This window comes from Pseudonaja textilis, chromosome 3 (genome assembly GCF_049901715.1).
Source record: "Pseudonaja textilis isolate UNSWEBS1 chromosome 3, rPseTex1.2, whole genome shotgun sequence".
In the NCBI taxonomy this organism is placed as follows: Eukaryota; Metazoa; Chordata; class Lepidosauria; order Squamata; family Elapidae; genus Pseudonaja; species Pseudonaja textilis.
Genome location: NC_141992.1, coordinates 798,388 through 824,680, shown reverse-complemented (window position 1 = coordinate 824,680; position 26,293 = coordinate 798,388). Strand labels below are relative to the sequence as shown.

The following is a 26,293-nucleotide window of genomic DNA, read 5'->3' as shown; positions in this document are numbered from 1 at the left end:
TTTGCTTGTTTTCTCATACATGTTTGACAAACTAACTAACTAACTAACTAACCAACTAAATAAAATCTACCCAACGGAGGCTGTCTCAGTGCAGGTTGGCATCCAACCGTCCTCCTCTGGCAGCTTCCACCTGTGTGCCCTCCTTCTGCCCTCCCCCGCCCCCGGTCTCCCCTCCCAGTCCAGGAATCCGGCTTACTTTCTTGCGGGATTTTACATTTCTTCCCACAGGAAGTGTCACAGCAGCGCTGGATGCTCGGACAGCTGGCATCATCAGAGCAGAACCTGCCACAAGGAGCGTCCTCACTTTGAACGATGGCGGGGCACGTGCCCTGCTGGTTGACATCTGCAAGGGTTTTGGGGGGAGAGGGGTGGGGTGGGGGGAAGATGGGATCCTATCAGTAAAGTGGGAGCGTTTCGATTCTCTTTGAAAATTATCCATGAATTCAGCAGGGCCTTTGTAAGGCTCACTCGAAAAGCTTTTTCTAGCTTTTTTTTTTTTCAGGGAAAAAAAGTAACGTATTCTCGTAGAAGTTAGGTAGAATTCTATCGCTAGATATAGAATCGAGTAAACAACTCAAGATGAGTTGGAAACACAGAAGGAGATCCACTCCGCCCTTCCCTCCCTCCTCTGCTGAGCAGTGGACTTGTCCGTCGGTCCCTCTCAGTTCTCTTTGAAGACTCCTGAATTACCGTCTATGACTGATTGACAGGCAGTAGCCTTTGTGGTATTGTGAGGGACAATACCCTGTTCCTCCTTTCCTTCCTCCTTTCTCCTTTTTCAGTCTCCTTCCTTCCTTCCTCCTTCCCACCTTCCTTCCTTCCTTCCTTCCTTCCTTCCTTCCTTCCTTCCTTCCTTCCTTCTCATTCTCTTCTCATTTCCTTCCCTCCTTCTCTTCCACCTTTCTTCCTTTCTTTCTCCTTCCTTCCTTCCTCCTCCTCATTTCATTCCCTCCCTCTCTTCCAGCCTTCTTCCTTCCTTCTTTCCTTTCTTCTCATTCTCTTATTTCCTTCTCATTTCCTTCCTTCCCTTCCCCCTTTCCTATTCCTTCTCTCCCTCTCTCCCCTTCTTCCTTCCTTCCTTCCTTCCTTCCTTCCTTCCTTCCTTCCTTCCTTCCTTCCTTCCTTCTTCTATTCTCTTCTCATTTCCTCCCTCCCTCCCTTCCCATTCCCTCCGTCCATCCCTCCATCTCCCTCCCTCCTTCCCTCCCTCCCTCCCTCCCTCCCTTCCTCCCTCAATCCCTTCGTTCCTTCGTTCCTTCTTTCCTTCACTCTCTCTCCACCACCCGCCTTCCTTTTTCTTCTCCCACCATAGCCTGCTAGCAAAACCCATCTGGCCTACAGCTCATCATGTTCCTCCCTCAGACCGGACCACCCCTCCCCTCTGTCTGGGCCTCACCTGGAAGGACACAGCGCTGCTCACATTCTTGCAGGGTCTTGAAATTGTTGGCGTTCCCACCGCAGCCTCCGTAGAACCAACGTTCGCATCTCCCCGTCTCCTTGTTGTAGAACCAGCGAGGAATATATCCTCTGCAAGGGCCGCGGTCTTCTGGCAGCTGACAGATATCTGGAAAACAGAGTGGATGGCCGAGACTTAAAAGTTTGCGCCTGGATGCCCCACCTCTCAAGGGGGCCCAGGAGGGCAGGAGACCTCAGTCATTGTGGAACGGACCCTGTCACCCGCCCCGTGGTGCCCTTTTGCCAGTTGGGGGCTTCATGCATCTCTGTCTTGGGGGGAACATGACCAGAGGTGGTGAATTAAGCCAGTTAAGCCTGGCTTACTGATTGGACTGGTAACCAGGATGAGGAGATGGACGTGACAAAGGACGACAGACCTGATGTATTAGAATTGTCAGGACCTTTGACCTCCTCTGGTTCCTTATCTGATCAACAGCCGGGAATGGCTGACAGGGAAGTTTTGAGAGAGTCTTCTAGTGGAGATGAGAACTTGGAAAATTTGTGGTTAAATGTAAAAAACAGAAGACGGTTGAGAAGGCAAAATCAGCTGGAGCGAATGAGAAGAGCGAGTCAGTAAATTAGCACATTACCTCAATGAGTATAAAAGGACACAGCTGGGCTGGTACAATTTGCCAGGAACAAAGTGACTTATTTGAATGAGGACGTTACAGCAAGGAGCTCTGAGACTAGAGATTTATTGCCAGGACTGGTTTGCCGGACAGAGTAAAGATTTATGCTGTGGATTGAGATTTCTGCCATCCGTTATCTTGTAAGACTTCTTTCTGTTTGATTTAATTTGAAACGGCTACTTTCTGTTTTGTTTGTTGGAATTTCGAAGGGGAGTCATAACATTATTGTTCCTGGCCACAAACAAACCATCTTTAAAGCAAGATGGATTCAAATCAACTGCAGCGTTTGGTAGAGCAGCAACAACAACAAATTAATCAGCTACTGCAAAGCAATGTGACGCTTCAGAATCAGGTAACACAATTGCTGAATTATGTTTCCAGCTTATCAAGCCCTGCTGCTGTTCCCCCTGCCCCTCCTGTGAGGAAAAGCCCAGTATCCATGCCGGAGAAATTTTCTGGGCAAATGGACAGGTTCCTGGCATTTATGGGTCAATGCCAATTGTTTATCTCTCTGAGGCCTGAAGACTTCCCAACTGACCGGTCTAAAGTAGGATTTATGATCAGTTTATTAACTGGGCAGGCTGCTAATTGGGCTACTCCCTTGTTAGTTCAAGATAGCCCATTGTTGAACAATTTCCAGGATTTTCTCCAACAAATGAGAGTGATGTTTGAGAACCCAATTAAGATACAAACTGTGGACAGACGGTTACGGGACATTAATCAGGGGAAACGTTCCCTGCAGGAATACGTTGCAGAATTTCGTTTGCTGTGTATGGACTCTAACTGGAACGAACCGGCTCATATGGCTGCATTCCAGGAAGGCTTGTCTGATGCCATCAAAGATGAGCTGGTCCATGCAGAGCGGGCTTTAACTTTGGATGCATTGATAGTTCAGTGCTTACGAATTGAAGCTCATTTACAGCAACGTGGACACAAACGGCTCGTTATGGAACCATCTTCGTTTTCTCGTGCACAACCCATGCCACTGAGAGTTTTCCAACCCACGGTTAATGCTGAGGAACCGATGGAGTTAGGCACACTCCGCCCTCGCTTAACGGTGCGAGAACATTTGAGAAGGTACCAGGAAGGCTTGTGCCTTTATTGCGGGGGTCCGGGACATTTTGCAAATTCCTGCACTCGGAGAAGGACTCGCAGACCTGTGCCTGAAACCATTCCTGGCCCGTCGGGAAATGGGGTAGGCCCGACCTCAGGGAAACCTTAGGTCGGGCACATCTTACACCCCCATCCCAAATTGCTAAAGTAAATCCTGGTCATCCTCGGCACTTACTTTTGGACACTCGTATCTTTTCACAGTCCCAGAAGGAAAGAATTCCTGCCATTGCGCTGGTGGATTCAGGGGCTACAACCAGCTTTATGGACTGTGCTTTTGTTACACATTTTGGAATTCCTTTGATTCCTGTGAATCCACCCATTAAGGTGGAAACCGTAGATGGGCGTGAACTCAAGTCGGGACTCATTCGCTGCGCTACTCAGCCAGTGCGTATGCGTATTGGGGATCATGAGGAGGCGATAAGTTTTTATGTCACCTCGAACCTCCATCTCCCTTTGGTGCTCAGAATGTCCTGGTTGCATTTGCACGATCCATTGGTGGCTTGGTCGCAGAATGCCATTTCTTTTCCAAGCCTACAATGTGTGGGCCACCTGAGGCATGTTTGCGCTGGCCAAGATATCGCCTCTCCTGCTGTCTCAATTCCTTCGGAGCTGTCGGACTTCTCCGATGTTTTCAGCGAACAGGAGGCAGACCGATTACCCCCACATCGTGCTTATGATTGTCCCGTGGACCTGATACCGGACGCTCCATTGCCAAAGGGGAGATTATACTCCATGTCGGAGCCCGAGTTGGTTGCACTCCGAGAGTTTTTGGATAAAAACTTAGCTTGGGGATTTATTCGACCCTCGTCATCCCCTCTTTCGGCTCCCGTTCTTTTTGTTAAGAAGAAGTCGGGAGAACTGCGTCTCTGTTGTGATTATAGAGGACTAAACTCTATCACCATGAGGAATAGCTATCCCTTACTGCTCATTCCAGAATTGATGGAGCGGTTGCGAGAGGCTACTATCTTCACTAAACTCGATCTGTGTGGGGCCTACAACCTGGTTCGGATGCGCAAGGGGGATGAGTGGAAGACGGCGTTTGGCACTCGTTATGGTCATTTCGAGTACACCGTCATGCCATTTGGTCTAACCAACGCTCCCGCTGTATTCCAGCATTTGATGAACGACATTTTTCGGGACATGCTGGATCGGTTTGTCGTGGTGTATCTGGTGATATTTTAATCTACTCTCGGTCCAGGGATCACCACCTTCATCAGGTCCGTCAAGTGCTGCAGCGTCTTCGGGAGCATAAGCTCTATGCGAAACTGGAGAAGTGTTTCTTTTTTCAGTCGTCGATAGAGTTTTTAGGGCACATCATTTCTCCCGAGGGCATCGCTATGGACCCTAAAAAGGTTGAGGCATTGTGTAGTTGGGAAGCCCCTCGTCGAGTCAAGGACGTCCAACGTCTTTTGGGATTCGCCAACTACTATCGGACTTTTATCCCAGACTTTGCTAAAGTAATGGACCCCATAACTCAGCTCCTCCGTAAGAAGGTCCCGTTTGTGTGTGGGCCTCCACAACAACAGGCTTTTGAAACTTTAAAGAAAGCATTTGTAGCCGAGCCGATATTGAGGCATCCTGATCCGAATCGTCCATTTGTGGTCGAGACAGATGCCTCTAATGTTGCTATCGGAGTGGTACTGTTACAAGCTTCGAAGGATGGCGCGCCTCTTTTCCCATGCGCATACTATTCTAGGAAGCTCACAGCTTCAGAGCGCAACTACACCATCTGGGAAAAGGAGTTGTTGGCCATTAAGGCTGCTTTTGAGACCTGGAGACATCATTTAGAGGGGGCTCGGCACAAGGTAGAGGTTCGGACAGATCACCGAAACTTGGAACATTTGACCACAGCTAAGAAATTGAACCAACGCCAGATTCGGTGGTCGTTGTTTTTTGCCAGGTTCAGTTTCTCCGTTACTTATGTTCCAAGTGGACAGAATTGGAGGGCAGACGCGTTGTCTCGGAAGCCCAAGTATATCGGTCCCGAGGACCCTCTTCCTCTATGAACGGTGTTACCACCAGAATCCTTGGCTGTACTGCAAGATCCAGTAGACTTGTGGGCTCGCATACGAGAGGCGCAATGATTGGATGCGTGGACGCAGCAGAGACAGAAGGACGTTGGACCTGATTCTCCATGGTCCTTTGAAGAGGGCTTGCTCTGACATCAGGGTTTATTATACGTACCTACCAGGTCGTTGAGAGCTCTCATCATGACACAATGTCATGATAACCCCGCTGCTGGCCATTTTGGATTTTATAAAACCTTGCATTTGGTCACCCGGACTTTTTGGTGGCCTCGGGTTCGTCACGATGTGTTCTCTTACGTCGCTTCTTGCGTCCAGTGTAGGCAAGCGAAAGTGGCATCAGGTGCGCCCCCTGGACTCCTCCAACCATTACCGACTCCGGGCAGACCATGGGGAGCGATCTCCATGGACTTTCTCATGCATTTACCATCCTCGTCGGGCTTCACGACGGTGCTCGTGGTAGTTGATATGCTGACTAAAATGGCTCATTTCATTCCCTGTCGGAGATTACCTTCGTCCCGCACTACGGCTCAGCTATTTTTACAGCATATCTTTTGTCTGCATGGACTGCCAGATAGAGTGGTTTCTGATCATGGAGTTCAGTTTACTGCGCAGTTTTGGAAACAGTTAATGACAGCGCTACAAGTTCAGGTGTGCTTAGTGTCAGCACACCATCCAGAAACTGATGGCAGGACTGAGAAGGTGATTGGCATTCTTACCCAATATTTGAGGTGTTTTGTTAATCAGCGACAAAGCGATTGGGCGAAATACCTCCCATTGGCAGAATTTGCTTTTAATAACTCGCAGCACACCTCTACTCGGGTAACGCCATTTTTCGCGAATGTAGGTTATCATCCGCGCTTCTTCCCATTAACTTGGATGGATTCACCGGTTCCTGAGACACAAGATTTTCTGGAGGAACTACAAGCGGTCCACCGTTTAGTCAGGCAACAACTTGAACGACCAAAAGAGGACTATAAACGGTTTGCGGACCGGTCACGTCGAGCACCACCTCCGTTAACTGTGAGTGACAAGGTGCGGTTATCCACAAAACATCTTCGGATTGATCGCCCAATTAGGAAATTGGACCATCGTTTCATCGGTCCATTCCCGATTGAGGCGGTTATCAACCCTGTGGCATACCGGCTCACCTTACCGCGCTCCATGCATATTCACCCTGTATTCCATCGCTCTCTTTTGGTTCCTGACTCCCCGGAATGTCCTCTGCATGCTCCAGCTGGTACGACTTCCCCATCGACGCCTTTCCTTTCTTCTCATTCTCTTATTTCCTTCTCATTTCCTTCCTTCCCTTCCCCCTTTCCTATTCCTTCTCTCCCTCTCTCCCTTCCTTCCTTCCTTCCTTCTTCTATTCTCTTCTCATTTCCTCCCTCCCTCCCTTCCCATTCCATCCGTCCGTCCCTCCATCTCCCTCCCTCCTTCCCTCCCTCCCTCCCTCCCTCCCTTCCTCCCTCAATCCCTTTGTTTCTTCATTCCTTCTTTCCTTCACTCTCTCTCCCCCTCCCGCCTTCCTTTTTCTTCTCCCATCATAGCCTGCTAGCAAAATCCATCTGGCCTACAGCTCATCATGTTCCTCCCTCAGACCGGACCACCCCTCCCCTCTGTCTGGGCCTCACCTGGAAGGACACAGCGCTGCTCACATTCTTGCAGGGTCTTGAAATTGTTGGCGTTCCCACCGCAGCCTCCGTAGAACCAACGTTCGCATCTCCCCGTCTCCTTGTTGTAGAACCAGCGAGGAATATATCCTCTGCAAGGGCCGCGGTCTTCTGGCAGCTGACAGATATCTGGAAAACAGAGTGGATGGGCGAGACTTCAAAGTTTGCGCCTGGATGCCCCACATCTCAAGGGGGCCCAGGAGGGCAGGAGACCTCAGTCATTGTCGAACGGACCCTGTCCCCTGCCCCGTGGTGCCCTTTTGCCAGTTGGGGGCTTCATGCATCTCTGTCTTGGGGGGGACATGACCAGAGGTGGTGAATTAAGCCAGTTCTGACCGGTTCTGGAGAGCCGGTAGTGGAAATTTTGGGTAGTTCGGAGAACCGGCCAATCCCGCCTCTGACTGGCCCCGCCAACCCCACCTCTTCTCTGCCTCCCATTGAGTCCCAGCTGATGGGCTGGGTCTCCTTTGGTTGCCCTGCCCAGGAGAAGGGAGCTGCAAAGCAGGTCAGAGGGGTGGGGAGGAAATGGGGATTTTGCGGTATATCCTTCCCCTGCGACGCCCACCAAGCCAAGCCACGCCCACCAAGCCACTCCCACAGAACCAGTGGTAAAAAAAATGGAATCCCACCACTGGACCTGACTCTCAGAAGCCCAAGGGATCTGCCTGGCTGGCCACTAGCTGGCATCTAGCCTAGCTTGGCTGGGAAGCCGGAGAAGAAGACCTCGGGTGGGGGAAGAGCCAGCTTGCTGAACAGGCGCCCCTCCAAGGTTCCTCCATCTTATCAGCTTTAAGATATGTGGACTTCAGTTCCCAGAATTCCTCAGCCAGCCCTGTTGGGGGTTGAAGGCCACCCTGGAAGTTGAAATCCACACAGCTTAAAATGGTCTTTTATGTCCACTGAGAGCATCTGCACCAAGACAAATTCCCTGTGTGTCCAATCACACTTGGCTAATAAAGAATTCTATTCTATTCTATTCTGTTCTGTTCTGTTCTGTTCTGTTCTGTTCTGTTCTGTACTGTTCTGTTCTGTTCTATTATTATTCTATTCTATTCTACTCTATTCTGTTTCTATTCTGTTGTGTTCTATTCTATTCTGTTCTGTTCTGTTCTATTTTGTTCTGTTCTGTTCTGTTCTATTATTATTCTATTCTATTCTATTCTATTCTGTTTCTATTCTATTCTATTCTATTCTATTCTATTCCTATTTAGTCCAGTCTCTTCTTGAAAGCCTCCAGGGATGAAGTTCCCACAACTTCCGAGGGCAACTTCTGTTCCACGGGTGGATTGTTCTCCCTGTCAGAAAGTTTCTCCTTGTTTCCAGGTTGAATCTCTCCTTTTTCAGTTTCCATCCATTGTTCCTTGTCTGGCCTTCAAAGGTGCTTTAGAAAATAGCTTGACCCCCTTCCTCCTCCTTTCTGGGGCAGCCCCTCAACTATTGGAAGGCCGTTCTCTTGTCTCCCCTGGTCCTTCTCTTCTTTCCAGCCAATTTTAACTCTTGGGTGAGAAGCAAAACATTTCCTCCTCCTCCTCCTCCTCCTCCTCCTCCTCCTCCTCCTCCTCCTCCTCCTCCTCCTCCTCCTCCTCTTCCTCCTGGAAAAAACAATCCCATTGCTTTTTGAAGAAAAAAGTACCTTTGAGACCTGGATGACTGGAAATCTCCGGAGACATTTTTCCAACTCTGTTCTTCAAAGAATTGGCTTTGGAGAGTCGTTAGGACCCCCGGTGCGCCCCCCTCCCCAGAAAGCAGAGCCCGCCTCTCTCCCCTGCTCAGGCTGCTCAAACATCCATGGATGTCAAGCTGGACTTTTGTGAAAATGTGGGTGTGGATGTGGATGGGTCTCTCTCTCTCTCTCTCTCTCTCTCTTCGTGTATGTGTGTGTGTGTGTGTGTGTTCCAGCATAACTCTGGAGCACCTCAAGCAATTTCAACCAAAGCTTGTTACACAGATGACTCACTCTCTGGAACAAAATATTATGGAGGTAAGACACCCCTAACACCCCTTGGTGGGTGGGTGTATCTCTGTGTGTGTGTTCCAGCATGATTCTTGAACACCTCGGCCACTGAAATGGAAAGGAATGAAGTATATATATCTGTTGTGGCTCCGGGCTTGGATTCAGCTCCTGTGACTGATATGAGTTCAAGTAAGGAGGACATGGCAGAAAAATATGAGCCGGCATGGCTCAGTGATTGGACTGGTAACCAGGATGAGGAGATAGACGTGACAAAGGACGACAGACCTGATGTATTAGAATTGTCAGGACCTTTGACCTCCTCTGGTTCCTTATCTGATCAACAGCCGGGAATGGCTGACAGGGAAGTTTTGAGAGAGTCTTCTAGTGGAGATGAGAACTTGGAAAATTTGTGGTTAAATGTAAAAAACAGAAGACGGTTGAGAAGGCAAAATCAGCTGGAGCGAATGAGGAGAGCGAGTCAGTAAATTAGCACATTGCCTTAATGAATATAAAAGGACACAGCTGGGCTGGTACAATTTGCCAGGAACAAAGTGACTTATTTGAATGAGGACGTTACAGCAAGAAGCTCTGAGACTGGAGATTTATGGCCAGGACTGGTTTGCCGGACAGAGTAAAGATTTATGTTGTGGATTGAGATTTCTGCCAGCCGTTATCTTGTAAGACTTCTTTCTGTTTGAATTAATTTGAAACGGCTGCTTTCTGTTTTGTTCGTTGGAATTTTGAAGGGGAGTCATAACATATATCTATAGTGTCAAATCACAGTATTTTTGACAGTGATAGTGTGCATTTTGGATTCAAGTTCTGTTAAGATACAGCCTGTTGTGCCTTAATATGGCTTCTACTGTACAGCACAGTGGACTTGCCATGGTAACGGCTTCACAGTACTCCACAAGCCCCCCCCCCTCTGATTTGACACAAGAGACATTCTTCATTCCTTTTCCTGTCTAATACAGGACTGGGATAAATAAAAACCCAGGCAACGCCGGGTTTTCAGCTAGTCACTTATAAGAACCACTTTATAAACCTTTAGTAAGGCCACGCCTGGTATCCTGCATCCGGTTTTGGTCACCACGTTACAAAAAAGATGTTGAGACTCTAAAAAGAGTGCAGAGAAGAGCAACCAACCTCCCTCTCCATCTCTGTGTGTTTCTTCAGCCTGTGGGCTCCACTTTCTTGCTTTCTTGCTAATCAAGGAGAGAAGCAACTTAGAACTAAGGAGGAAATTCCTGACAGTGTGAACAATTAATCAGTGGAACAACTTGCCTCCAGAAGTTGTCAATGCTCCAACACTGGAAGATCTTAAGACATCGGGTAACCATCTGTCTGACATGCTATAGGGCTTCCTGCCTGAGGAGGAGGTTGGACTTCACTAGAAGACTCCAAGGTCCCTTCCAACTCTGTTATTCTAAGAGGAGAAATGACCCAGGGGGCTGGTCTTGCAGTTGTCCCTGGACTGGGTCAGGGAAAGGTTGGCAAAGGACTGCAACACCGCAAGCACAGGGATGCCCAAAGCATCACAAGGTGGTGAGGAGATGATGGGGAGAAGACAGTGGCCACCCAGGGGTGTGTGTGTGTGTGTGTTGTGTGTACTGGCTGAAGACCTTTGGAGAAGCTGTTGGACAGCAAGAGACCCAGTGGTTGCCTTGTGGGGTCTTGCCAAGCTCTTCCTCACCTGTCTGATCCTGGTTCTGGTTCTGGTTCTGGTTCTGGTTCTGGTCCTGGTTCTGGTCCTGGTCCTGGTCCTGGTCCTGGTTCTGGTCCTGGCTCCGGTGGAATCCTTCAGGGTATACACAGCTCAGGCCATGCTCTTCCAAGCAACACTTCTTCCCAGAGTCACATTCGCGGTCATCGAAGCACCTGTGTTGCATGTGGGTGGGGCCCCGTGGAAGACGCTTCTTGGGGCAAATGCCAGCGACACCTGGAGGCCGGCAGGAGAGAGTATGTGTGGCTCAGAGGGGAACTGCGGGGCCCCTGGGCTTGGGGTTTTCCGCACAGACACAGATGGTGTTACCTAGTATGGTAATGAAACATCTGCGGGAAAAGCACCCAGATGAGGACAGAGGTTCACCCTCTAAGCTCGTGGTTCGGTTCCTGAACATTCGTTAGCAGGCTAGGTGACGTCGTCAATGGAATTCCGGGGAGGTCAGGGTCAGCATTCAGCAGGTCTTGGGATGGGAGGGTCACGTCAGGTGAGGGTCAAATCCACCAAGCTCTGAGATCACCAAGGACCTCATGGTAGCCAGATGGGAGGGAATGGATTAAGCATACTGAAGCAACCAGGCTAGGATTGGAGGGGGCACAGCAAAGGGGAAGGGGTTGCACTCAGGTGCTCAGCCCGTCAGAAGCAAGGCCCCCTTGGATACCCGTTCAGGGTTGCTTCCAAGGACTCTGCGTCTCCTTTCCCTCCCTCACCCATGGACTGAAATTAAAGAGGAAGGTGGATCTTGCACAGCCAAGGGGCAGCCTCCTCCTCCTCCTCATTTCCAGGTGAGTTCAGGGGTTTCCATAGCAACTGAGCCTGGGGTGAGGCTTGATGGGTCACAAGTCTACCCCACCAGAAGATTAGCAGGAAATATCCTGGGTGAGTTTTCTCTCCATTTGGCAGCCATTTCAACATCGGTCAAGTCTTTCCCCCAAGCAGCCATTGTCTCGGAATTCCCAACGCGTGATGGTACCCCCAAAGTTGGAGGACCCTCATTTTTGCAGGGTCACTGTGAGAGAACCACCTGTGGCCCTCCAGGGAAGAGAGGACAAGCGTCCTGCGGAGACTCTACCTGCCACAGCCGCAACGCACTTCTTATGACCCTCCGTACTGCAGCATTTCTCGTGCTGTCCACACTGGTAGTCTCCTGTGCAGAGCTTATTGTAGACGGCCTGGTCTTGAGGCCTGGGGCAGTAGCGGTGGTGCACTGGAAGAGAAAAGGTGGGCATGGAGTGGGCTCCTCAGGCCAAGAAGGGTGTCCTGGCATCTCCATCAGGTGGGTCTCAACGGGGCCCTCCAGTTGCCTAGCGGGCTCAACTGCCATCCCAGCCAATTGCCATGGGTAGAGGTGGCACCAGAACGGGTGCTACAATCCTATCTCCGGAGTCTTTAGAAGGGCACCGCAGCACCGGAAGAGCCCTGGCAAGGGCAGAATCAGATCTTGGGACATGACTCCTCCTGGATTCTCCTCCTCCCACTTCCAAAACTGCCAACCCTCCAAACACCTTGCCCCAAATTGGGCAGGAGCTCACTCACCCCCTTTGGGAAGAATACATTTTGTCATTCTCCCAATCTGGCAGCATTTTTCATCCCCCGGGCAGGGGCCGCCCAGCTGGCAGTAGTAGTCCTGGGGAACAATTGCAATTGTAGGTGGGCACTGGCCATATGAGGGAGGACCTGAAGAGAAAGGGAAGCCATCTCAGTCAGCTTTGGGCAAAGCAGAGCTCTTCTCCTCCCAAACCCACTTCCTTCTAGCACTGATAAGGTTCCCGAGTTGAGTTATGAAACATCTTCAAAAATCCACCAAGCTCAGAGAGCATCAAGGACACCACGGTCCTCCTCCTCCTCCTCCTCCTCCTCCTCCTCCTCCTCCTCCTCCTCCTCCTCCTCCTCCTCCTCCTCCTCTCGTCTCCACCAACCCAAAGGGAATGGTGATGATGTTACCTAGCCAGGCCATCTAGCATCTGCAAGAAAATAACCCGAGGCTCAGAGAGCACCAAGGACCCCTCAGGGGGAGGGGGAGTCAGAGGGCCAGAGACAGAGACACAGAGAGAAGTGGGTTGGCTTGCTCCTGCAGTGGGAACAGCTGTGAGAACGAAGGAAGATTAGATCACAAGCAAATTGACCGAAGCTCTTACCAGTTCCTCCAACCGTGGCCACTTTAAGACTTTAAGCTGGCTGGGGAACTCTGGGAGTTGAAGTCCACAAGGGCTAAAGTTGCCAAGGTTGGAGACCCCTGTTCTGGTCCAACCTCCGCTCAAGCAAGGGACCCTATAGACCCATGGGCTGCGTTTGGCCCACAGTTTGGAAGGATCCAGCTGCAGGGCCGTCCTGTCCACCCAATGCAAAGAGGAAAGACTGGCCCTGTCTACCCATTGCGAAGAAGCAAGGTCAGGCCAGCAGAGCTACGGCCCAGACTACTCAATGTGAATAGGAAACATGCCAGCCAGCACTTTGGGGAGTGGCGTCAAGCTGGCCACGCCCACCTAGTCGGCCACACCTACCTGGCCCCCTAAGGTCAACCCCAGCCCTGATGAAATTGAGTTTGACAGCCCCTCCCTACCCCATTTCAGACCGAGGGCAGCCCAGCCTCTTCTCGGAAGCCTCCAGGGATGCAGCTCCCACAACTTCCGAAGGCAACTTCTGTTCCGTGGGCGGATTGTTCACTGTCAATTTCACTGAGGGCCACATCAGGGCTGGGGTTGACCTCGGGGGGCTTTCTCGCTTAGCAACAGGAATTGGGCCACCACTGTGGTTGTAAATCCCACACTACTTTTAAAGACAGAAAACTCCAGGAGGTGGTGTTGTGGTTCGTTGGCAGCCGGTGCAGACGGCTGAGTCTCAGAGAGTGAGGACTCTGATGAGGGGCCTGCGTCTGAGGCAGGGATGGGGCCAGGACCATCAGGGAGGGGAGTGCTGCCTTCAGAAATTGTGGAGGCTCCTCTTCCGGTTTGTCGGCTTCGGTGACAGCAGGGATTTGCCTTCTCAGCGATCCCTGCTGTGCTAGCCGCCTTGGTGCCTCCGATCCTGATGGATTTGGAGGCTAAGGCTGCCCTGTTGGGGAAGCTGAAGAAAGGGGGGATCCGGACGGGGGTGAGGGGCATCGCAAACCCCCCCCACAAGCCGGCAATAACCCCCTTCTCTCAAGACGGTGGAGCGGCAGTCTTTTATGGCCGCCATTAAGAAGCCGGCAACTGGATAAAGAATGCGCAGGAGGAAGAAGGAGTTTTAAAACGAAAGTTTTTTCTTGGTCGAACTGGGACCTTAAGGACATATTTAACACCTGGGAAAGTATTGGCTTGGAAGCTATAATGTTCCCGATTGATGTTTTCAGCTGCAAAGAAAAGTGACGAAAAGGGGAAGTTACTCTCCCTCCCTTATGGAATTAACAAATGGACAAGGGAAACCAGCCTTTTGATAGAAGGTAAAACCTAAACTCCTTTGTTATAAGTGGGAAGGGAGAGGCTTGGAAAAACAAATCTTTACTCTAAGACTTTGTTGGAGGAGATGCCTTGAAGATAAAGAGAATAGAAATTAATTCTAAGAAAGATTTAAAGCACAGATTGGACGTTTTTTCTTTCCCTAATTTGACTTCACCCCTAGAAGAGAAACTGTAAAAAGAAGAAGCTTGTAATCTGCCTGGACTGTTTGATGACTGTGGGATTTTGGGACTTTTGGGAACTGTTTTAAGTTTGGAAATAACTGATTGGCTTAATAATAATAAGAGGATACAGAAAGAGAAGAAGAAACAGTTCAAAATGGCTCTATCTCTTGATGAACTAAAAAAACAATATTTAAAAATAAAGAAAGAAGGCAAAGATGTTATGGGAGAAGCCCTTTGTTTCCTAGATATGGCGCTTGTCATGTGTCAGCAAATTAAACAACAGCTGGAAGAAGCCGAGGAAGAAGAAGCCATTTTTAATGAACTAAACGGTGTGACTAAGAAAGAAAGGAGAAAGAGAGGAGCGAAAAGGAAGGACTTAAGAAATAAAAAAATGTTTATGAAAGAGAAAAAGAAGATGCAAAAACAACAGAATGCTAGAAAGCAAAAGGAAAGAGGAATGCAACAGAAAGGGGAAATCAAGAAGGCAGAGGTTTGGAAAGGAGGGGGTAAGAAGTTTAGGCGGGCTAAGAAGGAAAGGGAAAAGTGGGAAAAAAGTTACAAAGGTATAAGACAAGATGGAGAAAAGGAAATTTTTTTTAGGGATAATGGGTAATATATAGGATTTTTTTTTAAAAAAAAGGGGGATTCTGCAAAGTACACATGAATATTGTAATAGTGGTATTTGTATTATAATAGATAATCAAAACTTTTTAAGATCTAATAAGACTAAAATATCAAGGTATAACTTTAAAAGGTTTAATAATGAATGATAATAAGTTTTAATAAAATACTAAAGGGAATGTTTAAAATATTAGTTTAAATATAGAGTTTAATGGATTAATGTGTTGACTGTTATGGATTTATTATTGTAGTATTGGTTTCTGAAATAGTAGAATGTACTAAGCAGAATCTGATTGGGATTTAGGTGTTATTTTAAATTTTAATTTAGGGGAATGATAGAAAGGCATCATACTCCGATTAGTGATTCCAGGGGAAACTATTCTTTTTTAAATTGGAAATGAGACAGATGTAAATGGAGAAATGGACAAAAGATATAAAAATATTTTTCTTTAAAGCAAGATTAAATATATAAAACAGAATTAAGATGAGGCAAAAGTGGAGAGGAGTTATATAATAGATATAGAATGGTAAACAAGATAGGTAATGGTATATAAGAAGAGCATGAATTCAATTGAAGTCCATACAAAAAGAGGTAATCTGGGGCCAAGTTACTTTCTAGAAGAAAGTTTTATGTTTTTATGTTTATGTCTTATGTGTGTGTGTTTAATTAAGAATTAAATAATAAAATCTCGGAGGAAGACTAGATGAGAATAATTATAAACAAGCCAGAGGAAAATATAAATGTGATGACTGAATAGCAGATAAATTAGAAAGGAAATATGATTGAATAATGATTAAAGAGAAACAATGTGGAATTTGGTAAAGGGAATTTACGTGTTTATATGGAAATGGGATAAATTATAAGTACGTGATATAAAGCAATATGTTACCTGCCTTGTAAAGATCTACAATGGAAAGAGGTTTTATGTTTTTAATGTTTAATGATGTTTTGTTTTGTTTGTTTGTTTGTAAAATCAATAAAACTTGTTTAAAAAAAAAGAAATTGTGGAGACTGGCAGCAGTGAGGAAGAGGCCCCCGAGGAGCCTGTGCGCATGCACACAGGGCTGCTTGAAGGAAAGAGCAGCTGCAGCAGCACAGGCAACTCGGGAGTAAGGCTACAAGGTGATGGCCCCTCTCCTAAGAGATGAAAGCTAGCTGAGAAACCAAAGTTGTTTGCAGGAAGCAAAGAAGTTTTTGCACTCAAGCCTTGTGGACGTTCAGCCTCTCTTAGTTTGTGTTTGGAGACTCTTTGTGTTTGAAGTATTTCTTAGTAACTTTATCTAGCGCTCTTGGCAGCCTTGTGCAATCTTGGCAAGGCTTGTTCTTATCAGAGACCATGAGTTTGAAACAGCCTTTTAACTGTGACGGAATTTGTCAAGGATCATTAAAAGGTTTTGCTGTTACTTCCATTCCGTGTTTGTTTCCTTGGAACCAGGTTTGGGTCAGAGATTCTGCGTACGGAGGAGCCCTCTTCCCTCTACTGGGCACAGTTGGCTTTTTCTCTGGGTCTGCTTCCCTTTCTGGCTTCTGCTGGGGACCAAAGGCCCCTGGGGGTCCCCCCCCCACCTTACCTCGTGGGGCACAGAACTGGGTGCAGGTGTCCTCATCCCAAAAGTTGTTGGCGTTTCCTCTGCTGCTCTTGTAGAGGAAACTCTCGCACGCCTCGGAGACGGTGTTGTAGAAGAAGCGGGACTGAAAGGCATCGCCAAACCCAGAATCACTCGGCAGTTGGCAGATATCTGGAGGGAGGCAGAAGCTTCTGAGCACTGATCTTTTAAGGGTTCCCCCCCTCACCCCAATATCTCTTCTCGAAATGTTGCTGGCCCAAAACCGGCTGTTAATTCAGCAAATGGTGGGAAAGTGAGATTAGTATCTCAAGAACTCAAGATCTGCAGCTTGCATCAATGTCTCAGAATTGGCACAGGGGTCGACATAAGTACAACATTAGGAGTGGCACAGTGCGCTAGAACAGTGGTGGCTAACATTTGGGGGCTCCTGTGCCAAAAATTGTGCATGTGCTTGCGTGTTCATGCTCTTGTGCCAGCACCCAGAAGGCAATGCACGCCCCCCCTCCATCTGCACATGTGCGCACAATCCCCCCCACCACGCCCTTACCTGCACTGTGCCTCCCTGCTGATTTTCGGCCCGTTTGAGGCCTTTTCGGCCTCCCAGAGGCTCAAAGGAAGCTTCTGCAGTCTTTGCAGGCCGAAAAATCAGCCCACTTCATCACTTCCGGTATACAAGAAGTGATGAAACAGGCCTATTTTTCAGCCTGCAGAGGCTGCAGAAGCTTTCTTTGAACCCCTGGGAGGCTGAAAATCAGCTGGGAGACACATGCATGTGCAGTGAGGTCAGTTTGCCTGCAACTCACATGCTGGCACAAATGCCATAGGTTCGCCATCACGGCCCTAGAGGTGGAGCTCTTGCCTCACCATCCGGAGGCTGTGAGTTCGATCCTAGGTAGAGGCAGATATTTCTCTTCCTGGGCACATTGAGAATATATCTATTCCATTCCATTCCCTTATTCCCTTATTCTATTCTATTCTATTCTATTCTATTCTATTCTATTCTATTCTATTCTACTCTACTCTACTCTATTCTAGTCTACCCCAATCCACTCCCTTCCTCTTGTCTATTCTATTCTATTCTATTCTATTCTATTCTATTCCATTCCATTCCATTCTATTCCCTTATTGTATTGTATTGTATTGTATTCCATTCCATTCCATTCCATTCCCTTATTCTATTCTATTCTATTCTATTCTATTCTATTCTATTCTACTCTACTCTACTCTATTCTAGTCCACCCCAATCCACTCCATTCCTCTTGTCTATTGTACTATTCTATTCTGTTCTGTTCTGTTCTGTTCTGTTCCTGTTCTGTTCTGTTTCATATTTTCTATTCTCTTCTATTCTGTTCCGTTCTCTTCCATTTTTATTTTATTCTAATTTGTTCGATTCTCTGAACAGAGAGAGCTTTGACGTGCAGAAGAGTGTGAAAATTGACCCAAGGGCCCCAATCCCCTCCTGGCCCAGCCTCCTCCCCACCCACCCCGCTTGCTCACCGCGGCTGGCACAGGCCTGCAGGCATTCCAGCTGGGTTGCAAAGTTGTTTCGGTCGCCTTCGCAGCCTCGATGAACAAACTTTTCACACACGCCCGCCTGGGAGTTGTAGAAGACCCGGATGGAGGACTCGTTGCTGCATTTACGATGGTCTGGAGGCACCTGGCAGAAAGCTGGAGGCCCCGGAGGGGTTGGGGGGAAGGGGGTCGCTTTTGGAAGAATTGGGGGGAAAGAGAATAGAAGGAGGAAGGTGGATTAGACACCTTCACCAGCTTTGAGTTGTGCGTAAAACAATAAAATAAGGGCAGGATATAAATAATGAAATGAATGTATAAATATTGATAAATAACTATTTTTATATACATGTGCTCTGATTACTGTCACCTCCTCCACCTGGAGGCCTTGGGTAGGCCTTGTGTGCCAAGGCAGCAGGTTCTCTGGGCTTCAGGTAGAGACGCTTAGCAGGAGAAGAGGGGTCTGTGTGCGAATGCTGCAAAGCCTCCTTCACCAACTCCCGGAGGAGGGGAAGGCCAGCAACTCAACCAATCAGTATAGAGTGGGAAGGGACCTTGGAGGTCTTCTAGTCCAACCCCCTGCTGAAGTAGGAGGCTCTGTGTGGAATTTCAGGCAAGTGGCTGTCCAGCCTCTTCTTGCAGTGACGAAGCACCTCCAACCTCTGTTCCACTGGGTTGATTGTCCTCCCTCCTTGGTCACTTTCCACCCATTGTTTCCTGTCTTGCCTTCTGATGCCTTTGACAATAAGTTGACCCCCCCATCCCCCCCTCCCTTTTCTCTGGGTGACTGGAAGACTGTTATCATGTCACTCCTGGTCCTTCTCTCCTCTGGACTGGCCATACGCAATTCCTGCCACCCTTCTTCATATGTTTTTGCCTCCGGGCCTTTAAACGTTTTAGTTGCTCTTCTCTGCTCGTCTCAACTTTGGGAAGGGGGTCATCCTGAGGATCCCCACATCTGGATCCGGGGCTTTGATCCCCGGGACTGGGCCACCAGGGAACAAGCCAACTCTGGAGGAGGAGGGGTCCTCCAGCCTTGCCCGTCCCACTGAGAAAAGATTTCGGTCAAAGGAGAAGTCGCCTTCACAGCTGAGGTTAGAGGAATGGAAGGACGGAACAAAAAGAAAAGATATCCAGTATTTCTGTGTTGGCTTAGAAAATGCAATCAATCATTGCAAGTTATTCACAAATGGCAGAAACTTTAAAAAAGTAAATGAGTCTCTCGGTGGGATGTTTACTAAAGGTAGGGAAATGGGTGGATAAATTCCCAGTAGGTCACACGGCCACATTCTTTGGGTTCCCTCTTGGGGGGAACAAGGACATGTATCCCCAGAAGGCACCCCAAGAATGTGGGGTGCCTGGAAAAAGTCCTAATTTGTGCCACAAGAAGCAGGTCCTTCTTTTTTTTTTAAAAAAAATGCAAAATATTTTATTAGCAGCAAGAAAGTATCCCACCATCTACATAAACACAAAAGTCCCAAGGGTTCTCTTACAAAAAACAACGCCTATTTATGTAACACGCTAAGCCCAAACCAAGTAAAACGCATTTTGGCTTAGCAGAAGGCTTGAACTTAAGCGATACGTGGGGTGACTTCGTGAGATCCCCACAAGCCTAGCTAAGCCGGCACTTGTCCCAGTCAAGGGAAAGGAAAGGCAAAAATCCTTCACTTTGTGAATTCAACTCCATCTTTGCTGAAATATGCAACCCTAAGACATGGGAACGGCCTGTGGTCCTTGCCCGTCCCACGTGGGCCACCAATCTCCTCCTATTGCCTGGACAATGGGAGGAATCGCTTTTCATCGTGGCTCCTAGAGGTGACGTGAAGATTTCCATCGCCAGCAATTCTGACCCAAAATACTGAGTGGTGAGAACTGATATGCTGACTCCACTCACTGATATAACTTGGAAACCAAGGCAGACTCCCGTAGGTTTCTTCTCAGCTGGTAAGGAAATAAGGTAAGTTCAAACTGTACTGCCCTTAGTATGCGCTGAACGTGCAGGCAGAGCAGGTCTGTGCGATGGGATTGAAGCGGGTCCCTCTTCAAGGTCATGGATGCGGATTCCCCCTTCCCCAAAGGCATAAGAGCAAACCCCAACCAGCCAGGAGGGTGGCAGGGGACACCTGGGGTAGGGTCGGCAAGGTGTGCCAGCTGGAAAAGAGGTTTGGGAAGGAGAGGGTCTCACTCTGCAACGGGCCAAGAGCCGCGCTGACTGCTTGATTCCTGCCTTGAGAGGGGTAGGATGCCCCTGCAGGAAAGGAAGGGCGCCGGAGCCTGAAACCCACCCCAGGGGAGCGTCACCAGGGGAGACAGGAGAGCAGTCATCCGATATTGGAGGGGCTGCCCCAGAAGGAAAGGGGCCAAGCTATTTCTCAAAGCACTTTTGAAGGCCAGACAAGGAAGAATGGATGGAAACGGATCCAGGAGAGATTCAACCTGGAAATAAGGAGGAACCTTCTGACAGGGAGAACCATCTACCCATGGAACGGAAGTTGTGGGAGCTTCATCCCGGGAGGCTTTCAAGAAGAGACTGGACTTCCATCTGTCAGAAAGGGTGTAGGATCTCCTACTTGGGCAGAAGGTTGGACCAGATGACCTACGCGGTCCCTTCCAACCCTGTTAATCTGTAATCCCAGGAGAGAAAATCCTCCCAGCCCAGCCCAACCGGCTTCCCAGGTCCATCTCCCACCAGGGGTCTCCTGTGGCTCGACTCACTGTTCAGAGGTCTCTGGCTCTCTTCCTCACCATCTCCGCCACTGGCAGCCTGGAGGTCAGCCGAGAAGGAGAGGAGCACCCCAACGAGAAGAAGCCTGGACCACATGGTCTCTCAGGAGGAAGGAGGTCTCTTGGCTGGAGCGGTAGGAGTATATAAAGCCGGAGAAAGGGGCCGGGGGCAGTTTAACTGCAGGTTGGTGGGACTTTCCCAATGCAGTTCTTCCTCTGGACCAGAAGGCCAACCTCAGAAGGAGGAAGGACACAGCTGTGGTTTCCAAGAATGCAACAACCTTGCGTAATGATTGAACTCCACCCAGTGTGCCTATTGCAATGGTTGAATCCCCTGGACTGGCAACATCCAACACAGACCGGCCTGGCTCAAGAGCCCTGAGCCGTGCGGGATGGACCGAGTCCCCTTTCCGGAGGAGACTAGGAAGGGAGCGGTGGTCATAGTGGAACCTCTAGGTCAGAGGTCTCCAAACTCGGCAACTTTAAGACTTATGTCGACTAAAAAGATACCCCTCTGGTCTTTTTAGCTGCCAGGAAAAGGAAGTCGGGGAAAAGAAGGCATTCTTGAAATGCCTAGATATCAACTCAGCAAAGTTGTCGGAGCAGAAGAAGGTTATTGGAGAACACGATGGAGGACTCTTGGAGACAGATGTGTCCCATTGGAGAAGTCACATCCAGGCGGTGGGGGGAAGACCACGGTCAAGGGGGAAGTGTGCAATGTGATTTAGTACCGGTTGCACCCAGACACGCGCCAACATGGCAGTTTCTAATAAACTAATTTGTTTTTTCCGAGATGCGGCTCGAGACTTTTGATTTGAACGAGGGGGATATGTTGAAGCCCCGACAGCCAGCTGGAACTATAAAAATTCAACATTCTGGCATACCTGACCCCCGGCCTCCTCAATTGCTCCCGACATCTGGGATTCTTGGAGAGGAAGTCAGGTTAAAGAAAGCCTTTTAGAAGCAGCTACAAACAGAAGCGGAAGACGTAATCACAGGCGAAGCTGAGAGGCCTGAGCGGATAAAGGAAAGGAATCTCCCCCCCCCCCCACCCCCAGTTAAAAAGGGAGGAAGGGCCCTGAGTTAGCTGACAAGAGTAGAATGGATGTGGGACTGGGAACAAGCCAGAGCCCCGAAACTCCTGTCTTGCGAAGGGGAAAAAACCAGCTAGCTCTATTCCTTGACTCAGCGGAGATCCACCTAGAGCAGGGGTGTCCAACCTTGGCCACTTTAAGACTTGTGGACTTCAACTCCCAGAATTCCTCAGACAGCAAAGCTGGCTGAGGAATTCTGGGAGTTGAAGTCCACAAGTCTTAAAGTGGCCAAGGTTGGACACCCCTGACCTAGAGCGTTATGGACACCTCTATCCCTCCCCTAAGGAGGGGAAGGCCATTTCTGAGGGGCCGGGGGGAGAAGCAAGAGAAGCCCCCCCCCACTGCATGACGCAGATGACTTCCTGTGGAGTGCTAGATGTGCCAGATTTGCTAGAGGCAAAGCTGGCTGAGGAATTCTGGGAGTTGAAGTCCACAAGTCTTAAAGTGGCCAAGGTTGAGGAGCCCTGATCTATATTCTCCAAGTTCAAACGCGAAGGTGGGTGGGAGCTTCTGCTTCGGGGTGGGGCAGGAGGAGAGCCTCTCTTTTGCTCCAAGAAGGTGCATGGACCTCAAAAAGAGGAAGATAGGTAGGTAAATCCTCATGGGAAGGGGGAGACAGGGGGGCGGGTCTTCTTGTTCTGGTCAAAGAGACAAGATGGAGGCCACCAAGCCCCTTCAGCCGAGCAGGAGGCGAAGGGATCATTTCTTCTTCATCTCTCCGTCCAAGGTGGAAACACCCCCTTGGTCTCTGCAGAGTCTCATCACCAGGAGGGCACAACATTCCCGGCCATAACCTTGTGCTGGCTGGGAATTCTGGGTATTAGGACAGGAGGAACCCAGTATGATGGTTCAGGGTACCTTCCACATGGTCAATGGGAGATATCCTGCAAAAGCGGGGGTTCCGCCCCCTGGGGGGCAGTGGGATGCCTTAGGGGGCGCTAAGAGGCGGCAGGAGGCACTGGAGGTGGGCCCCACGCAGGAAGCAATTCAAGGGTGGGATTTTATCGATTCATTACTGTTCCCGGTAGTTTGGAGAACCAGTAAAACGGGCCCCTTGCTGGCCCGGCTCCTCTCCGCCCGCTCCTCCGTTCCCTGCCTAGTCAGTCCATATTGGGCATGCGCGACATCGTGTGCATGAGCAACAATCGCTGACAGCCACAGCGGTGCATTGGAGAAGCAGAGCAACCAAAGCCGGAGGTCGGTAATTTTTGCTGCAAAAAGCATCGAGACGCCATGTGGGGGCTTTTTTGGGTGAAGCTGCAGTGCAGCCGCACCAAAAAAATAACCCATGCGGCGGCTGCAGGCATTCGTGACAAGGGTGACGTGGGCTGGCAGGGAGCCCAGCAACAACAATGGCTCAGCCCTGGCTTGCCTTTCCTGGCAGCCAGCCACAGGGGGAAGGTGGCACACGGCCGTGGGACAACGAAAGAGTCAGTTGTGGGGGAGGAAACGGGGAGGTTAAGGGCCGTGGCCTCTGAAACAGGAAACAGGGTGATGCAGGATTAGCCCAGGCCTTTGACAGAAAATAGGTAGATGGGTTAAGGAAGGGATAGAGAGAAAGGGAACGAGAGAGAGGGAATGAGAGAGAGAGGAGAAAGAGAGAGGGAAAGGGAGGGAGGGAAAGAGAGAGAGAAAAGAAAGAGAGAGGGAAAGAGAGAGAGAGAAAGAGAGAGAGAGAGAGAGAGAGAGAGAGGGAAAGAGAGAGAGAAAGAGGGAAAGAGAGAAGGAACAGACAAAGTAAAGAAAGAAAAAAGTAGAGCGAAAGGAAGAGAAAGGAAGAAAAGAAAGAGACAAAGAAAGAGAGGGGGATGGAAGGAAGGGACAGAAAGAAAGAGAGAGGGAAAGAGAGAGAGAATGAGAGAGAAGAAAGAAAGAGGGAGGGAGGAGAAAGTGAATTGGATATGGAGGGAGGGAGGGAAAGAGAGAGAAAGAGAGAGAGAAGGAAGAGACAAAAAAGAAAAGAAAGAGAAAACAGAAAGAAAAAGGAAGGAAAAGGACAGACAAAGAAAGGGAGGAATGGAAGGAAGGGACAGAAAGAAAGAAAAAGAAAGAAAGAAAGAAAAAAAGAAAGAAAGACAGAAAGAAAGAAAGAAAGAAAGAGGGAGGGAGGGAGGGAGGAAGGGAGGGAGGGAGGAGAAAGTGAATGAGATATCTAGTCCAACCACCTGCTCCAGCAGGGTTAGAAGGGAGTGTGTGTATGTTTGTGTATGTGTGTGTATGTGTGTGTGTGTGTGTGCATGGTTGTCAAATTTCAAAAACAGGTCAAATAGCTCCGGGGAGGTCAGTCATAAATTAGAACACTTACTAAGCAACCGGCCATTAAGCAAGGACCACTTCTATTTGGTTTGCCAGTCACATGACCACCATACCATGCCCATCCCGTCATGTGACCACCAAGCCACAGCAAGCCAGCAAGCCACGCCCACCCAATCAAATGACCACCAAGCCACGGCCACAAATTAGGCCATGCCCCCAGAACTAGTTGTTAAGAAATTTGAATCCCACCCCTGGGTGGGGGGCACTGAGGATGAATTGGTAGCACCAGGGAGCAGCGGACTGAAAAAGTTTGGGAGACCTAGAGGAATGGAGTGGACTAGAATAGAATAGAATAGAATAGAATAGAATAGAATAGAATAGAATAGAATAGAATAGAATCAGGGCTGGGATTCTTCCGGTTTGGACCGGTTCTATGGAACCGGTTGTTAAGATTCTGTGCAGTTTGGAGAACCAGCAAATTGTGCCCCTGTCTGGCCCCGCCCCTCTCTGCCCTCCCCTCCCCTCCCCTCCCTGCCCAGTCGGTCCTTATCACGCACGCCTGACCTCGCTGACTGCACTCTCCCCCACCCAGTTGCTCCTTAAGGCATTTCCTTTATTTCCCTCCCGGCCATCAGCGGTTCCAATGATCAGCTGCACCAGGACCCCCCTAGCTATCTTCCTGCTTCGAGCCCTCCGGGGCTCCCCTGAGGAGGCTCAGGAGGCCAAAGGGGGCAGGGGAGTGGGAAGGGGTGGCGAAAACTGTGACCCTGATCCATTGTTTGTCTTCCTGGGCCCCGGGAAGCTTCCTGGGAGGAAAAACGGGGTGCTTTTGCAGAATAAAACAGAATTATTGTCCAAATGTGATTAGACAAACAAGGAATTTGTCTCTGGTGCAGAAGCTCACAGTGTCCATGTGAACAACAAAGGGAAAACTCACAGATCATACGTCGTAAGGGTGACCAGCCCAGCGGCTTTCTGGCTGGGTCAAGTTAATGAAGTTAAGGGTTGTAAAAGGTGTGTGTGTGGGGGTTGTACTAATATAGTACTTGTGTTCTTCTTCTTTTAATGACCTATAATTCCTAGAGGGGTGGAGTCTGGGCAACAGAATGGACCTAACAGATTGTTTAATGGCCCAATGCCCTTCCTGTCACCAAAGCAGAGTTTTCTTCAGCAGATATATTCTCAGGGTGCCCAGGAAGAGAAATATCTGCATCTATCTAGCATCGAACTCACAGCCTCCTGATGGTGAGGCAAGAGCTCCACCTCTAGGGCCGTGATGGTGAACCCATGGCATTTGTGCCAGCATGTGAGTTGCAGGCAAACTGACCTCACTGTACAAGCGTGGGTCTCCCAGCTGATTTTCGGACTCCCAGAGGCTCAAAAAAAGCTTCTGCAGCCTCTGCAGGCTGAAAAATAGGCCTTCTTATACTTCTTGTATACCGGAAGTGATGAAGTGGGCCGATTTTTTGGCCTGCAAAGGCTGCAGAAGCGTTCTTTGAGCCTCTGGGAGGCCGAAAAAGGCCTCAAACGGGCCAAAAATCAGCTGGGAGGCACAGTGCAGGTAAGGGGGCGGCGGGGAGGATTGTGCGCACATGCGCAGGCGGAGGGGTGTGTGCATCGCCTTCTGGGTGCTGGCACAAGAGCGTGAGCATGCAAGCAGATGCACAATTTTTGGCACAGGAGCCCCAATAAGTTAGCCGCCATTACTCAAGGGTGCAAAATTGTTGGGGGCAACCGGCTGACTCTGTGAACCGCTTAGGGAGGGTGGACAGTACTATAAAGTGGTATATAAGTGCTAAGGTCCCTTCCCACTCTGTTGCTCAGCAGCCGCCTTTCTTGCAGGACCACGAAGGCGTTGTCCAAAGGCCCCTGAAATTGGCATCTGTATTATGCAGTGCCTTTCAGACGCCGACTGTGCGAAAGGCTACCTCTGCTGCCCCACCGGCTGTGGCCTCGCCTGCCGAAGAGGAGTTGAGGAGGTACGACTCCCATTTCTGGAATGGGGGGAGGGGGAGAGGAGATGGAGAAAGTGGAATGTGGAAGTGATGCCTGGGGTCCTCTTTGCTGTCCCCTCCCCTGAGGCCAACCCAAGGCCTCATGCGGCCCTCAAGAGAATTGAGTTTGCCACCCGTGATCTGAGGGGCCTTTGGTCTTCTGGATGACTGCTCATCTTCTTGCCCCCCTCTGATGGAGGTGACCCGACCCCAATAAAAGATCTTTCCCCCTCACGCAGAGTTTCGTTTCCTGACCTCGTAACCATCCTCCTTCCGGACCGTCCGTCTCGGGGGCAGCCGCCTCGCTGCATTTCCCCTGGATGAAACCTCGATGCTCCCAGCCTCCCTGCC

At 49.4% G+C, this 26,293-nt stretch overlaps 2 protein-coding genes and 1 long non-coding RNA gene across 4 annotated transcripts in view; 1 reads left to right on the top strand and 2 right to left on the bottom strand.

Moving 5' to 3' along the window:
* Nucleotides 1–47: 47 nt before the first annotated feature.
* On the bottom strand, nt 48–12,256 carry LOC148125964 (uncharacterized). Its single transcript, XM_087928740.1, has 6 exons — nt 12,108–12,256; nt 11,644–11,778; nt 10,542–10,787; nt 6,856–7,023; nt 1,397–1,564; nt 48–343 (listed from the first exon to the last, which is right to left on the bottom strand). Exons 1-6 carry the CDS (start codon nt 12,133–12,135, stop codon nt 48–50), a joined length of 1,041 nt encoding a protein of 346 aa, XP_087784866.1. The 5' UTR covers nt 12,136–12,256.
* Nucleotides 12,257–16,171: 3,915 nt separating this feature from the next.
* On the bottom strand, nt 16,172–21,204 carry LOC148125963 (BPTI/Kunitz domain-containing protein-like). The gene is made up of 3 exons (XM_087928739.1): nt 20,590–21,204; nt 17,863–18,033; nt 16,172–16,536 (listed from the first exon to the last, which is right to left on the bottom strand). The coding sequence occupies exons 1-3, from the start codon at nt 20,693–20,695 to the stop codon at nt 16,172–16,174; spliced, it is 642 nt and encodes a 213-aa protein (XP_087784865.1). The 5' UTR covers nt 20,696–21,204.
* A 1,595-nt stretch (nt 21,205–22,799) lies between these two features.
* LOC148125962 (uncharacterized) overlaps nt 22,800–26,293 on the top strand; it is a 39,698-nt gene continuing 36,204 nt past the window's right edge. For both annotated transcript variants that reach the window (XR_015743352.1, XR_015743351.1), the window contains exons 1-2: nt 22,800–22,889; nt 25,791–25,927. This is a non-coding gene — a long non-coding RNA (uncharacterized LOC148125962). The remainder of the gene's footprint in view (nt 22,890–25,790; nt 25,928–26,293) is intronic.

Bases quoted from the DNA above. Each gene is read 5' to 3' on its own strand.
- LOC148125964 (XM_087928740.1), bottom strand. From the start codon at position 12,135: ATGACAAAATGTATTCTTCCCAAAGGGG. The intron at 7,024-10,541 runs GTGAGGAAGAGC...TCTGTTTTCCAG, and splicing joins CCAGAACCAGGATCAGACAG to ATATCTGTCAGCTGCCAGAA. The intron at 1,565-6,855 runs GTGAGGCCCAGA...TCTGTTTTCCAG, and splicing joins GCAGCGCTGTGTCCTTCCAG to ATATCTGTCAGCTGCCAGAA.
- LOC148125963 (XM_087928739.1), bottom strand. From the start codon at position 20,695: ATGTGGTCCAGGCTTCTTCTCGTTGGGGTGCTCCTCTCCTTCTCGGCT. The intron at 18,034-20,589 runs GTGAGTCGAGCC...CGGGGCCTCCAG, and splicing joins GAGCCAGAGACCTCTGAACA to CTTTCTGCCAGGTGCCTCCA. The intron at 16,537-17,862 runs GTGAGCAAGCGG...GCCTCCCTCCAG, and splicing joins GCAGGCCTGTGCCAGCCGCG to ATATCTGCCAACTGCCGAGT.